This window comes from Neodiprion virginianus, chromosome 2, assembly GCF_021901495.1.
Source record: "Neodiprion virginianus isolate iyNeoVirg1 chromosome 2, iyNeoVirg1.1, whole genome shotgun sequence".
In the NCBI taxonomy this organism is placed as follows: domain Eukaryota; kingdom Metazoa; phylum Arthropoda; class Insecta; order Hymenoptera; family Diprionidae; genus Neodiprion; species Neodiprion virginianus.
In genome coordinates this window covers 41,209,578-41,226,705 of record NC_060878.1, presented here as the reverse complement: position 1 = coordinate 41,226,705, position 17,128 = coordinate 41,209,578, and the positions used below count along the sequence as shown (strand labels likewise).

The following is a 17,128-nucleotide window of genomic DNA, read 5'->3' as shown; positions in this document are numbered from 1 at the left end:
TTTCAAGCGATACAGGAAAAAAAAAGTATAGGAATTTATTAATCGGTGTCGTGGGCAAAAATTTCTTCAAGTTTCTAAAGATTCAAAGTCAAGATCGATCTCCAGACGTGCGTCAATCAGCGGAAGGTTGGCTTAAAGGGCACAGAGGATTTGGAATGAATGCCGCGGTGTGATAAACAGGATATCCGAAATAATAAAATGCCAAATATGAAAATAAACAGGCGGTGCTGCGGGATTCCGAGTTGTTCCACAAATAGCGTTCAACGAGTCGTTTGGCGGTGGCAGCGCAGCGACCAAACAGCGAAGGCGTCGCGACGCCAGCGGCGCTGCGATCATCGCGTTGTCACCGCATTCTCTGTATATATATATGTGCACCTAATGCACTGGCTATACGAATATAACGTCGCATATCCGGCTAGTTTTTACGACAAAGAGTTGGGCCCATGACGCCTCTCCGCAGCTGCGGCGTGACGATCGTTCAAAGACTCGAGATACGGTCCATGAACGCGAGAGTCGAGTCGACTGCGTCAATTAGACATAAAATGAAGGGATTCGCGTGAATTGAGATGAATTGAAATATTTTACGAAAGAAGGAAAGAAAAAAATATACGCAAGTTTTTAAATTCAATTATAAGAATATAATGATATTAACGATAATCTGAAGAAGCGATAAACGATATGATTTAATTCTTTTCACCGGGGGGGTAAAATTCATAGTTTTAAACGAACTTTACTTACGATTGACGAAAGTCAACCGTTGAACTACAATTGCGGCAGCAAACTCTCTCGAGTATAAACGAAATCAGCGAATGCTGTTCGGTCGGTTTCACATTAATCAGGGCCATGGATTAACTGGGATTGATGCAGAAGGAACGACTATTGCCTGCCTATACTATAAATGCCTGCATCGAGCTACTCGGATACCTAATTAAACCTGATGCCAGTTTGAAAAGCTACCCCTTTCGATCGTGTTCTATTTTCTAGGTGAATCTCGCCTCGGTTTCTATGCGAAAACAAGAAGGTGCGCAGGTGTGTGTGTGACTCCATAAAAACAAAGACAACATTCGATTACTCTACGTTTCGGAATTTTATTGCTCGAGAAGAAAAAAGAAATTGAAAAAAAAAAATGGACTACTATTTCCGAGGCAAAGCATTAATTAATTAATTAATTACAGACGCGTGAGTAGGTGTGCGGAATAAAATTCTCCCGCAAAGTTTCGCGGCTTGTACGCAGTGACGCGTAACGCGTTGCGTGTAAGAAAAGTGCAGTGTGCGTATGATGTGCATAAAGAGAATATATGCGAGCTAAGCGATGGTAACGAAAGAAACGTCGAGCGGTTTGGCGCCACGTCTGCGTTCGTTCGTTGATAATCGCGCACGTTTAACGCGTGAACATATATAACATACATAGTTATTGTACATGCGACGCGTACGTTATTTACGTACGTACGCAATGCGTCGGTAAAATGCACTCGCTACTCGAGGAGAAGAGCCGCCGCTACTGCTGCTGCTGGATGAAGGATAGAAGAGAAAACTGTGCTATTTACACGGTTTCCGACGTACGTCTGAGCCGATGTTTAATCACCCAGCTGCTGCAGGCGCCAGATCTTGTGTCTTAACGAAATTCGAGAGCATATACATGCGTGTGTGTGTGTATTGAATGAATGCGCGTGTTGCAGTTGAAACGAGTTGGTATATCTTGAGCACTAGAAATTATTTCCTTTATCGGCTGAAATTATCGTAGTCGCACTTTTACATTTATCGTAATATCGGTATTACCGTGACATTTCAACAACCACTTTTGTTCATCGGTAATTGGAAGAGAATTGAAATTGAGAAGGTAAGAAATTATCGGTGAAATTCAATATCGATGTATAATTGTCTTTCGTTCGAAATTTATATTTACTACTATCATTGTCATCATTATTATTGTTATTTTTATTTAACGAGCAAAAATTATTGTCGCATATTCGACAGTTTTTGATCTTGTATGAAGAAGAAAAAAAAAATTGTCAATTGAAAGAAGACTTTTTCTTTCAGTTGGTCAGATTAAAAAAAAAAAAAATCGTCCGATGAAACGCAGCTCGGATCGATCGTTCATAAAATTAAACATATAAACAGTAAGGTATGTTTTCAATTATTTTTAAACTCTTCAATTTTTACGTACATTATGCACGCGAGAATTCGTCAGTCATCGGTTTATAATCGCCAAAGGCGGAAGAAGGGGAATTGAGTTGCCGCCGCCGCTGCAGGCTATAACCGACGTTATTCGACGTCGTCGAAGTAGGAAAGAAAGTTCGGAAGTATCAGCCACGTGTGTAAATTTCCGCTTAATATACGTTTGAAAATGAAATTCCGCGCATGTTAGTTCGTACGATTTATGATAATTTACACGATGGTTATTTATTAACAACAACGTTCAATTTCTATACCCATACGTATGATAAATGATACCCTCTCCCGTGTTATAATCACCAGGAACAACTTGTGATTCCAATTCCTACAGGCTGTCTCTAAACGTGGCATTGCGCGTACGTACATCTGTGTCCGTGCATTGGTAACGCGTGTATAATCTTTGTACGCGTGTGTATTAAGCGTCGTCTCGACGTCGAGCCTCAGGGCAAAAATTCCGTCCCACAGAAAACACGACGACGACGTTTCACTGCATTCAGGTCATCGTCATCGCTGCTGCTGCTGTCGGTGCTGCTGACCAGCCCACGTGAGAATCATTTCACTCGCTGATCGCATATCGATAATTTTTACCGGACTATGGGTTTGGTTATTTTACTGTATCGACTGGAAGATGAAAAAATTGCGTCGTTATAAATCGTATTTCACGTTTATCACGCCGTATCGAAAGGAAGAAGGTATTCGTTGCGCAATTTAATTGTAAAATATGAACAACTCGCATACATCGTCGCGGTAAAACGGTCAATTCCATTGATTAAATATCAAACAACCTTTCTTGCGTATTATTTTTCAGCTGCAAGAGGCAGCTATGACATAATGCAGGTAATATAGGTATTACTATGCGTGTAAAATATACATAGACGATCTTTGTTAGCAAGTATCGATGATGTACTATTTTTATTACATTGTTTACTGCGGACAATCATCAAGTTATAATAATCAGCGATAACAATTAAGATTATATATATATATGTATACACAAGTGTCGCAGGTGCACGAAAGCTGCTGAAATGTAAAGACGAAGAAGCTTTCTTCCGCGTATAGATAACGCCCTCGATAACCTATCGATTATTTGTCTAATTATCACAAGTCTAGTTATTTGTAAGAAAGAATTATATGATCTAGGGGTATTTACTGATAAAGACAAGAAATAATTCATCAGTTTCAAGTATTGCAAACAAAAAAAATAAATAAATAATAATCTCGCATCGATCGACGAAGAACGATTTTATTTTATTTTTTCATCATATACATTACATGTGCTTTCAAGTCGTAAAAAGGTAAATGTAGAAGAAAAAGAGAATCGAGATCGATGGCAATAACGATGGGCAGAAAAATGCGACGCGACGCCACCCAAAGAGAAAGGATTCCTATTAAACTACTTTGTATCACACCGACAAGAAGACGACGAGAATAAAGCAAGCGTGAAGCAACATGCCGCACCTGTTTGCTGCTGCCGATGCTTCTCGTATCAGGAGACCGCCTTCGTGATCGCAGGGAAGCAAACAAGTAGTAGTGATCTCATTTGCGAGAACGAATCGATCCGCGGATCAGTAATCCATATGATAAATATTTCCGTTTTGCCGACGTTCAACGAACCGGATAACAAACTCAGGGGAAGAAAGAAAGAAGGAGATTTTCTCCCTCGTCACGGATGCTGGTTGAAAATGCAGCGCGGTGTACGGAATAGAAGAAGAAAAGATAAGAATTTATTTATTTATATATCTTATAGTAGCGCAACTTTTTTTTAAATTTTCATAAAAATTAACATTATACGTTCACCTTGCGCTGTCGAATCGTTGCACACAAATTGAATTCAAGTTTAATATAACACATTATAATCTCACCGGAATTCAATATCCTTACCTGTAGGTTTTTGAAAATAAATTTCACGATGGAGAAACGTAGCGTGTTTGGTGGTTAAATTCGTAAAAATTTGAGGACGGGGAGATTTGAAGACTGTTCGTGCAACCTTGGCCGTCACGGTTTCACCTTGCATTGCCCGGAAGGCTTTCTTCGTTCCTAGTTGACGGTTGCTTGGTTGGTTGCGTGCGTACGTCGGTATTTGAATATATAAAATATTACGTAGGCAGTTCCGAGCGTGGCAACAATACAATTTCAACAACCGACCGATTACGAGCCGCGCCGATAGCTGATTGCGAAGTAAATTGCTTCGATATTAGAAGTGTAAAAATTTGGCGCAACGAAGCGATATAAATTCTTGACCATAGTTGTTGTGATAAATTTTGTGTAATTTATTCGATTGCGAGACGTGATGGTTAATTTATTATTTTTTTCGGTAAACCTATACGTTGGAAGAGAGAGAGAGAAATAAACAAAAAGAAATGATAATTGTAAATTAAACGGTAGTATAACAAAATCCCGGTCGAAATAAAAGAAATTCGTAATAATATAGGGGATAACGGGGGTCGTAAATTGTGATTTTATGAGGCGCCATTGAGCTCGTGGGTAGGACAAAACTGCCTGTTGCATGCCGGCTGGTGCGCTGCCTGTAATACCGACGGGATCGGCGGCATTCCCAGGGAATGAGCGGCCAATAAAGTCTTGTCTATAATTATAACAACGCGGCAAGACGGCAAGAATGAGAGTCGACAGCGAGAGGAGATCCTGGTTTACATTAGAAAGGAACTTTGGAGTGGGTGTCCCTGCTGTTGCACGCTTGTGTAAATAATAATCGCCCGAGTATCGAGAGCCGCGAATTCCGATTCTAATCGCTAGAATTATAACTCGAATACGATAAATATGTTGTGCAAACGTTGGTTACATGTAATTCGGCAGTTTGATGGAGGCTTGAAGAGGACAGAAAAAAAATTATAATCAAGCTCAAGCGTGACAGCGATAAATGTAAGTTGAAATAAAAGATATTTTTATAAAAAATTATTTAGTGCGGCGGTAGTGGACGTAACGTAATTGCGATTAGGAATATTGTTTTTTTTTTCCTCTTTGAATTCCGTAAATGTTTCCAAGAAAATGAAAGCGATATATAAATATAATAATATATTTGTTACGTGGTATATATGTATGTCACATACGCGTGGACAGGAATTTGCGAATCAGGTATTTTGTAATATATATATATATATTTTTTTTTATTCTCTTTCTTTTTCTTTCCTTCTTTGCGAACGGCAAAAGTGAAACATTTGCAAAATGCGATTCCAAGGAGTCGGATCGCTTGTGGCAGTCATTCGGTCAGTCAGTCGGTGAAACGAGGAACGAGTACATAAGTTCGCAGGATTTTCGCACGTGCAAGCAGTATAACACAGAGCCGCTGCAGCAGGTAACCGAGAAACGAAGAAGGAGGAGGAATGTGCGTACGAAGGAAAACAAAAGGCCCACAAGAGAGAGAGAGCGAGAGAGAGAGAGAGAGAGAGCCGTGCGGAGCGAAACTCTATAGGTATAAGCGGAATATGTTTAATCGTCACGATAACAACTATACGACGATCGTATCGTAATATTAACGATGGTAATAATAATAATAACAATGATGATAAATAAAATTATACACGTTGAATAAGCCCCGCGACATCCGGTGTCGATACCCAAGTGCCGAGAGCGGAATTCTTTTTTCTGCTGCGGTTGGGTAAAAATTTCGTCGTCATTTTGTGATTTTTTTATACTTCGTCAACGAATTTCATAAGATTTAACGTAAATTGTATGATTCAAAACGTCACAGAGTTGCGGTGAAAAATTAATTCAGTTTGCGAAAACGAATGTGAAACAAATCCTGAGGAAAGGGAGAGAAATGAGGTTTGAAAAGAGAGAAAAAAAACAAAAAAATAAAAAAGGAGAGAAATATGTATGAAAAAAAGGACACGTATTGCTTTCTCATGTCGTCGAGATCTCGAGGCACACCGACGCCCCTTTAGCATTGGAATCCCAAGGGCGTCTGTAGAGCGGAAATATTGCAGTCACTTAATCGGGTCACGTATGTGTGCGTGTGTTTGCATTTCATGCACAATTTAAAAAATTAGGGGAATGAATTTGCGAAGGAAAAGGATATGAGAAGGGAATACAGAGAGGGAAGCTGCGAAGAACGAGAAGAAGATGAAGAATAGAAGTAAAGCCTGAGAGAACGACGAGATCATCTCCGAGAGATATCCAAACCTCAGTTTCGTTCGACCCGCGTTCGTCTCTTGACCGTAAATTACAACCTGTAACTGCAACCAACCAACCGGAGTATTAATAGCGGTTGTAACGAAGGTACGAAGGTGAAGGTCGGCCTGCAACGGGAAAGAGAGACGACGATCACGATCAGCTAATGGTATGACGAAGAGGAATGATCGATCGATCGGGATGTGCGCGGACGAGCGAAATATCGATTAATCGATCACTCGATCGAGGACGATCGCGTCTCGCGATTCGTTCGTTTCGTAATTCCAAACAACTCTCTTTCTCTCTCTCTCTCTCTCACTCTTTCGAGTACCTTTTATACGCGCAGAGTCTGTAAGTGTTACAACGTTTACAAAAGCAGGCGTTCGTTCGGGCCTTGAAACTAGACCGAGTCGAATCGAAACTCGAGTGGCAGCGCTCTGCCACGATCTCAAAACTTTTAAGGATGTGTGGGACGTACAGTCAGGTCAAAAATACGTGTCGAAAGAAGAAAAAAAAAAAAAAAAAACACGCCTGTAAGACGGAAGTTCAAATAGTGAAAACTATGACACCGATCAAGTCGAATCTGAATTACATTGAAAAACAGATCGTTGCGTTTACAGATATTATATAAATTACCTAGAAAATCTACTCAGCTTATTAGCGCTGGCGCATAAAATTTGGCACGAAAAATCGATATTTTTTTATCCATCATAATTTTGTCATATATTGTATATTTGCTTAGATATTTCTATTTTTTAATACAGATCAAACTACTTCGTTCCGTCGTCGTTATTTATGCAGAGTCACGCTGACAAGTCGTTAAGAAAAAAATTTCAACCGACCGCTGATTAATTTCGATTCAATTCGTACGTACACACACAGACACACACACAAATATAACGTATGATATTACAAATTATCTGACACGTGTATTAGCTGCCTTATCTCTGGACAGGCTGGGTCTTGTTTTCTACATCATACATTTTATACTGCCTCTCGAATCTCATTTTCAGATTGTTATTTTCACATTTCTTTCTATCTCCTTTCATCTCTTCTCTAAACTTTGACGTAACTGAACGATTAGTTGAATCGGGAGAATATTTAGATCAGAAAAATATCACATATCGAACTAATCTAACTGTAAGTGAGAAAAGTTTTCCAAGTCAGTTTTAGAATCGCTTTATATCATTTATTCGTCACCATCGTTATTATCGTCGAAAAGATGGTACGTTTACCAAAATCGTATCTCTTCCTGCTCGTTCTCCGCCACGCCATTTACACACACAGCCGACAAGAAGTGGCCGCGACCCATGCGTCATTTTTATTTCACCTCATTTTATTTCTCTCTCTCTCTCTCTCTTTCTGCTCTTTTTTTTTCAATCTCCTCTCTGTGTCTCTGGCGCATCCGCTCGACCCCGCAGGCTAGTCTTTCAAGAGAGGTCCCATTCATAACGGCGCGAGAAAAGATCGAGTGGCGGAGTCGTCGAGTTGAGTGCGCGCAAGCGAACGAACGAACGTCGTGGATTCGTCTTCCCAAACCCATTTTCTTTCCCCTCCTCCTTTCTTTTCTCCTACTAAAGACACGAGATAATATATAACTTACGTACTTCGCTTTGGAGGATACAAAATAAAAAAAGAAAAGAAATAATCCAGCCGTTGCGAGATACCGATAACATATAAATAATCATGTACGTATAAATGGTTGTAAAATGCGTTGAAGGTTGATTCCAAAAATTGTCGTCCCATGTGATGTACCAATAATTAAAAAATAGTAATCGATCGATAGGAATTTGTGTGAAATAATTGGGCGTAAATAATGAAAATATAACAACTCGAATCCACATAAATCTTTTATACGGCACGAAATTCGTCTCGAAAGTGTAGAACTCGGGCTGTGCCGCGGATACGCTGATTCATTTATTCGTTGTCACTTTTACGATTAGCGCAAGGAAGAGGCGTACGGCTTTTTGTTCAACTGTTATCGCACGCTTGTGTGCGGTAGCGTATTTTTGCGTGTGTATGTGTAAACTCTATGCGTGTCACTTGTTGTTCTTCCGGCCGGTGCAGACGCTGAATTGCAGTAGAGTTGCCGCTGCAGCAGCATCGGTTCAGAGCCAAGGAGAGCTAAGCTTGTAATGGACGTGTTAAGTCACGTAACCGCATTCCGCTCGGACGTAACACCGTAAGCCGTCTATTATTTTTTTTTCTTCTCACCAAAGACAGAGAATGATCCAGAAGCTGCAACGTTGCGTCCTATACGCCGTTCCATTTGTATTCTCATATGTACAGACACCGATGCGATAAGCCCGGAATAGATTATACAATTGAACCAAATTTTGCGGATCGAGTTGCGGGATTATCGCATTTTTTTCATTCTCGTTGAACTGAAAATACGTTCTATCGGCGATCTAGTCTATAATAGCAAATGAAAGAAAGACGAAACTATAACCAATTTAGAAACTGGTTTCACCGTTCCGCCACGATCAAGAATAATATAAGAAAAATGGAATTTTATCTGCACACGAACTTTTTATTTTTCAACATTCACCTACTTATACCGAGATGATAGCGGCTCGTTAGCATTATACGTGATTGGTTTGCACAATCGCGTGTTTATTGCGTATTCTACCCGCATATAGCATGCAAGCACATAAGATTGTCAACCAACGGCGGTTATCGTTTGGCAGCAGAAAATAATCACTTAAAAAAGAATCGCCGTTGGTCGTGTTCCTCGAGGAGATGTTTGGCAATAGGTTAAAACGCGACGGTAAAGTTGTTGGTAAAAAGTAGAAAAAGAAAGAAAAAAAGAAATTACGAAACTCGACGGTATATACTTATGTACCTCTACGGTGATGATCTTTTCGCCGCGTTTATAAAGATCTATATACATATATCATCATCTAGGTACGATCTATAAGACCGCAAAATCGCCAGGAGAGACTGTTGGGTTTCATCTTCGACACTGCATAAGAGAGAAGTATAGGAGGTCATCTGGATCATTCACGATCTCGCTATGATCTATGGGTCACGATCCCCCGGTGGCCCACCTTTACCCTAGATCACAGAGCTCGCCTTTCCTTTGTGTATCCTCACGATTTCGACATTCGTTCGGTATACTATAATATATACATTAAAGGTTTATAGGTGGCTGTTGGGTTAGGTTAGGACTATGAAACATAATTCACGAGCCATGCTGCTTCTGCTACCGCTGTCCCTGCGACTTTGTACGCTTTACAGTATTTTATTATCGTTTCTTCAACGCCATTTTATACACACGACAAAGATCGAAAGCGATTTTTACAAACGGAGAAAAAGTTGGCGTCTTATTTTGGTCTTTTTTTTTTTTTACAAGCATAATGTGTCATTCCTTTCTCATTTTCACGTATACGCGTATCCATATCCTGTTATTACGATTTGAAACCGCCGCTTTTTCCTCTCCCTGCACACTTTGTTGGACATAGTCACGAGATTTTTATCACCTAACTCGGCTCCATTATTACACGCGTTAATCTCGTAGTTTTACAGCCGACTGGAGGCACGAGCCTCCGAAATCTGTCCGAGCCGCTCTATAATAACATATATACATATATATGTATGTGTGTGTATCATAGGTACGCTTATAACGCACACAATGAAGAGACGAACAGATGTCAGGCCGAAAACGACGCGACAGCAGCTGCATCTCTCAGGATGTTTGATACAGGATCTTCCATAGCCGCGTACAGGAGAGAAGAGAAGGAAAAAATAACAAGAAAATCCCCCTTATACGAGAAATACGAATATTCAATATAGAGAAAACGAAAAATGTATCAGGTATGAAAATTTTTTTGGACATCATTATTGTTGTTATTATAATATTTTATCACTAGCTCGCTAAGAATTCCGAAGTGGCGTCTATGTTAGATACACGAATAGCGTTATTGCAAATTCATTAATCTTGAAATCCGGTCTGTACAACTTCTTCGAAACAAGAACCTCTAAATTCTATTTCAAATAATAATCACCATCATCATCATTATACCGAATGTTACCAGCTCAACCATTGCACGTACATTGAATTGTCAACAAATTCTACAAGAGATCGAAATCGCCGTCTATAAGGAATTACGCTCGACGACGTCTTTGCCTTTGCCGCAGTAGCGGCGGCGGTGGTGGTGGTGGTGGTGGTGCAGTTCTAAAATAGCCCCCCGTGTCCGCATCAGCAAAGTAAGCAAAAGGGTAGCAGCATTCGGAGACCGTCTGGTATGCAACGGTGACCCGATATTTATACACTTATCGGTTGCAGCGTACAGGCGTAAGTCCTTTTTCACCAATCGGTAAGGCACGGAGGAGAATCGTCGCACATTTGCCGCATCGCGATTTGAATAATCGACTTACTACGATAAAACGCGAAAGAAAATACATTTTTCAAGGATGACGACGATGGCGAATAAGAGGAAGAAGCGCGTCTTTCTGTTTGGTAACGAGACGACGCGTGCCGAGGGAATATGATTGCAGCTGCAACGGCAGCGGCCAGCAGCTTGCAGTGAGAAATGATTAGCTGGCGCCGCTGCTGCGAGTACCGGAGACCCAGGTGTTAATGAATAAGTCATACACACGCGCGTGTATCGGAATGTCGCAAAACACCTCCGAGGAGGACGGACTGCGGCGGTTCCCCGGCTTCCTAGACTTGTAACTACGACGACGGCGCCATGCATGCGCCGTGCACCATGCACCGGACGAATACCACACCTAAGTGCATCTCGCTTCCCACGCGTATTTGCAATCGGGCTTAAGTTTGCAACGTTATTGTAGCAACGACGCATCTTTGGAAATGGTCGTTGTTTTACAGCTTTAGGATCACGTGAGATTTGGTAAACCGTTTAAAATACAGCGACGACAAACTCGGATATCGTAAGTTCAAATTTTCTTCCGTTATTCTAAACGTGTGAAATAGTAATTCTTCTTTTTTTTAAACGGAAAATTCCTGTCCTACGACTAACTCGAATAAATAGATTGTTGAAAGGAACAAAAGTGGATGAAAGATAATTGAATTTGGTGAAAACAAAACTCGGTTTACGTAACGCGAAGGCGGTTTATCATCATCGCCGGTATCGTAAGGAGGCAAATCTCGAATATAAATCTCCCGCTCGCCTTAACAACGACCACAAACTCTCGAACTCGTTTCGAAGAAGTAACCGTTACGCAACGAACGCGCTGATCTACCGCCGATGATAATCCGTCGGGCGGACAACCAGCGCTACCAGAATGAACCGATCGATCGATCGATCGCGCGCTGCCCTCGTCGAGAGCCAGAATCTAGCACATCTTTTGGGCCTCCGGGTGTCGAGGAGCGAACAACGGCAGCAGCACCAAGGAAGGTTTCGACTCGGCGAGAAGCCTGATTCGGCTATCGATTAATTATCCAATAGGTTCAAGTTGGTAACGTTGTCGTAACGAAAGATCGTGATAAAAAAATCCCTATTTTTTTAATTTTACAACGATCAAAGGAACTAGGATTTCGAAACGTGAGCGTGTTTTGTTTTACTACGGTTTACCGAATTTCAGACACTTCCAAAATCGCTAAATAACGATTTTTCCTCAGCATAAATCGTTACGATAACGTTGCCAACTTCGGTACGATGATTATCTTCCAATATCGCTGTTCGAGTGATGGAAAAACGAACGCGTATCGATCTCGATCCTCTAATCAACGGTTGAAAAATCCCACTCGAGCAAATCGAGGATGAATGCGGTTGATCGTGACGGTCTGACCGTGATTCAATCGTCCGAATTCTACGGAGTAAAATCATTCCGCGGCGCAACAGGCTGCGCCTCTCTTCGAATTCCTCGACTTCGTAGCCGCCTTTTTGTACCAATATTTGATTTTGTCTTCTTTTTTCTCTTGCTTTACTTCTCGCGGCGGAGAAAAAATTTCACCTTCAACGATCGCAAATTTCGCGATACATTACGCAGACACGTATTAAATACATATAACGTTCGTTTTACAGTTGCACGCCTTTCTCTCGTATGTTCCTCGACGGCGACGATACTACCGAACGATTTAGCGTTGTGTGGGTATAATATGACGCGTGTGTCACGATGTCACGATAAATTGTACCTACACATTTTGTAAAAAATAAACGCATACGACTCCGTCAAGTTATATACGAAATATTACAGCGTGCATTAAACGCGTAACGTCGAATAAATCACTGATGCAATTCCAAGAGATCATTAGGATAAACGCGATGCGGGTTTGCAAGGATATTTCTCATCTTTGAAACCGTTGTTTTCCTCACAAAGAACGTACTCGACTCGTAGGTACGTACGTGGAATGTCAGAGTATCAACACCACACGCGTCATCGAATCTCCTCGCAAACTATAAACCGACAAAAGAAACGCTCCAAAAACATTCTGCGATTCTTTTTTCTTCCCGTATTACAATATCGTGGTAAGACTCGCATATTTCCCGAGTGTAAATACGGGCGGCTGGGTAACGCAGGAAATCTCCGGCGACGTAAACACACGATACGGTCTGAATTTACTTGAACAAGTGTCTCTCTCACCGTGCGAAGGGCTGCTCCTCGACTTCGTAGAGCTCTTCGAGAGGCTGCTTGGAAAGAAGCCTCTCCAGCCTCTGGGGCGTAGGGGCGAGATGACCCGGGGTGCTGGTTGGCTCGAACAATCCGTCGGCAGTCATCGCTGATGACGATGATGACGATTTATTAATTTATCCAAACAATCGTCGCCGGGCGCACTTCTTTCTCCTCACGATTATCCAGTTTAATCGGCACAAGTCACTTCGCGACGGAAGATATTTTTATTTCTTTTCGCTAACGCACGTCACTGTGGTCAACTCGCGCAAAGACGACAAAGATCGACTCGATTGATCTCAACGAGACAGTTTTTGTTGCAATGTTATTATTGATCATCCGAGAGGGATCGATATAGTACGTTTGTTGTTACTTCTACCGTCACCCTCGTGATCATTATCATTATCTATTCTGTCAACGGTCGTCGAACAAACGAACCGACCAAAAAGAAACTTGATTTATTTATTTATTACTTCTCTCTCTCGCTCTATCTCTGTGTATCTACGATCATCAATTTTCTATATCAATGTGAAAAACAACGCACCACGTCACTGCCCGACCGTAAGATAAACGATGGCATTTTACTCCGCTCGTTGTTGTCGGTTTAAATGGAATAGAAAACAGTTGAAACACACTCGCGACTAGGATGTAATATCACGTCGGTTTTAATATGAAAATGGCGCTCTCGTTCCTGACTTCGCGTACTTTCGAATTCGAATCGTTCGCGTTCGAAGTTCAAACAACCAACCGCGGGTGTAAGTAAGTACGTTACGTTTTGCCTGAAACTGAAACTGACGCGTGCGCGAGCGCCGTGTCCTCTCTGCGTGCGGGCACTCGCTCCGAAGGTTGACTCAGAATTGAAGAGCAGCCCGCGGATCGTTCGAGTCCCCTCCACCGACTGGAAATCGCGGCTGGAGTGGCGGGAGTCCCCACTTAAACTCTCTTTCTTTCCACCAACGAGTCCTTCCGAGGAGAGACGAGATCGCCCGACGAACCGTCGCCGCACTTACTTACACAACCGCAGCGAACAGCGGCCTGAAGTTGGCTTCGCGTGCGTTTCCTCTGTGTATCGCGTGTCCGTTGGTGCGCGTTCGAATTTCGAACGCAGCTCGCCGCCTCGCCTCCGCCGTATAAACCTCGACGCATCGTGCGAACCGGAGGGCAGAAAGACGCTCGCCTCGGTCGCGGATGGACCTCCGAGGAGATGTGCTCGGAGACTCTTCTTCTCTGGCGCCGATTGAAGAAATATTTGTCTGATACGTCGACAACGCTGCTCCTCTTTACACCTGCATTCGCTATGTAGGAAAAAGAACATCTGAAATTGCAATTTATTGATACCACTGCTCTCTTTTTTTCATTGATAGGTAGTCGAAAAATCCAGAATTTCGATCAAATCTTGCAACCGCTTTGGCCGCCATCTTGAATCTAAAGTTTAAACAGGAAAATATCAACAAATAGATAAGAAATTGTTGAGACCAAAGTTGTAGAGGATTAAATTTCCCGCAAGTTTAGTTAATTATTTTACGACCATTTTTAGTTGAAACTTGAACTATTTCGATGGCCGTTGAGGCTAAGATTTAAACTACCAACGAACCCCCACGGTCGAAAAAAAATTACCGTATCGAAAAAATGCAACTTCAAATGATGTCGAAGATGCGTTGCCGCTTTAATTCGATATCTCAAATTTGCAATAATTTCGTCGGGGAAACGGCCCCTGAGTGTCAAACCAGGAATAACGAATCCAGCCGCTCGTTACTCCAGCCTGAGTTTTACCCCCCCAACGAACCGGAAGTGACGGACGTTTCACGCCAACTGCAGGGAGGCTAAGGTAAAGCATCGTCATTTTCCGATCGTGTGTGCACCGCGCACCGCACGATGCTGCGAAGCTGGTAGGGTAGGATCTCGGTGCATAAATGTAGGTACAGGCTTCAGAGAGTGCCTTTGCCGCCGGAACGGGATGACAAGCCCTTGCTGCTTTGTAGACGGTTGCGTATGGCCATGCGGCAGTGGAGCATGAATAATGCAATGCATAATTTATCAGTTTTGCGAGATAGGATATGCCTACCCGACGCTGCGGCGACGCTGCACGATGCGATATTACGCGGACCTCCTAATACGGAGATCTTTGAATATCTCGTAGATGCTTTACCTGCATGCGCATTTGCGCATGCATGAAACGTGCAATATCGATATTAATATAACGTCGACGCGCGACGCGTATAATTTCGTCTATATTATACGAACCGAGCGCTTTTAGATTCCTCCCGTGTCCCCTGATCTCTGTTGGTGCAATTTTCTTCCGCACTTTGTCTCGTTCGTAACGTGCATTCGTATCCTCGAGTCCCCATTCCCATACAGCGTGATATTCCCATACCGACTTCACGGCGGTCTAGTAGCCCTGTTTTTCGAACTCTACATCGTGTAAGCGTTATTATACATACGTATATACATAGGTATATGCACAAGTAGCATTCATACTCGTAAACTCGATTTATCCACGTCCGACAAATCCATGCAGGCGCGTTGCATATGCGGCGCCTCTGATTCCACGCTAACTTCCCACTTCTAATCCCACCGGCAACGATCACTGTCAATTCTAATTAGTCCCAGAGAGTCGAAAGGACGGCGCGGCAGCGCGGCGACACGTGACGCGTATAATTCGGATCGTAAAGCGTTCGCATTTTTCTCGTCAAATTAAGGCCGGCGCGTCGGTTTCCGGGTCTCTGCGCATGCGTGAATTATCATAAGGTCTGATACTCTCCAGCCGCCTATTATCGTCGATGAGGGTCCTAGAGTCCTAGGGAACCACTTAACTAATTTCTCCGCCCAGAGCTGCGGTGCTCATTTGACACACCGAGATAAAGATCGTCGAGCGAAACAAAGAGGAAAAGGGACGGAGATCGGGGTCGGGGATCACCCGGCAACCAACTACCGGGTGATGAATCTCCTGTCACGAAGATGCGACTTGTTTCATTCTTTGTACCTACCGTACCGTCGGAAACGCTTCGAACTTTTCTTGCACTATCCGTCACGTTATGATCCGAACCCCGATTGTTTATTTCCTCAAACGATCCGATTACCGTGCAGCTTAGAATTTAGATCGAAAAATCGATTCTCTTCGAGGAACGTTGGGATAGTTCAAAGATGCTCGATAAATTCACTCGGGATCGCTGCTGGATTCATGTTACACGTAGATCTGATGCAGAAGTTTAGTCCACGGTATAATTGGGTGTGGTGGATCATTGACGTCATTTTTCTCATACGTGACTTATTCAGACCAACGAAACAATGCGAATTTGCTGCCGGGATTTTCGTCGAAAATAGATACGTGCATTCATGGCGTACTACATACATACACACATACGTACGTATCCGCGTGACGATTCGTTTGACTCTTGCGCTTGTCAACGGCTGCTCGAGAATTACTGTTCGTTATATATGGACAATGTAAAACGCTCGAGTGTGTGCTCTGTATTCAGGTGCTGCTTACAAAGGAGGATAAATTTATACATACATCTGTTTAGTATTAAGATACGTAAGCGGTTACCAGGAATTAAAGTCCAAAGAGATTATAACGATTGGTCACGCGATATAATAGGTTTTGTAACTTTTATGGTGCCAGATATTTCTCTCTCACTCTCTCTCTCATTTTCGTCTTCTCGCAGAGTAAATCAGTCATTCTTTCCGCATAGACGCAGAACGGAGAGAAAGAGATAGTTTCTTGTTCTCTCCTTATCTTTCATTCACACAACACTTTGCTCCTTACCGAGACAAAATATACGCCTGTAATGCTGTAGTCAGATTGAAACCCGACTGCAAATTTCGAAATCGTCATTGTTGCATGTATGTATCTCAAATTTGATAGATTATCGACGCGCAGATATGTATAAATTTATGGAATTGCTGATTCTTTTCATTACACGCCGTCTGATTCTGACACGCGTGTTCGACTACTGGGAATTTTACGATCATCTATTCGTCTTCTATTCTCGTTTCGAGTCCTTTGAATACAGAGATACTCGAGTTCTAGTTACGCATTTCGGGATTTTGGGAATCATGCGTACAGACACTGTTCCAATCATCACGTATCCGCTTACGTTCGCGAAAATACAACATGAACGGTAAAATAGATTTCTGCGATCATTGATTCGTAATAATTACAATCTTTTGTACCGGATTCAATTCGAGCTCGCGATTCCGATGATTCGATTCGAATGAAGAGGAAAAGATGACTCGGAACCCGTCGAAA

General features: G+C 42.3%; 1 protein-coding gene across 1 annotated transcript in view; it reads right to left on the bottom strand.

Moving 5' to 3' along the window:
* Positions 1-13,764, bottom strand: part of LOC124297418 (serine/threonine-protein kinase 17B-like) — a 60,284-nt gene extending 46,520 nt beyond the window's left edge. Inside the window, exon 1 of the mRNA XM_046748421.1 lies at positions 12,853-13,764. Within this exon, the coding sequence (XP_046604377.1) occupies positions 12,853-12,986 (134 nt within the window). The 5' untranslated portion in view covers positions 12,987-13,764. The remainder of the gene's footprint in view (positions 1-12,852) is intronic.
* Positions 13,765-17,128: the final 3,364 nt, after the last annotated feature.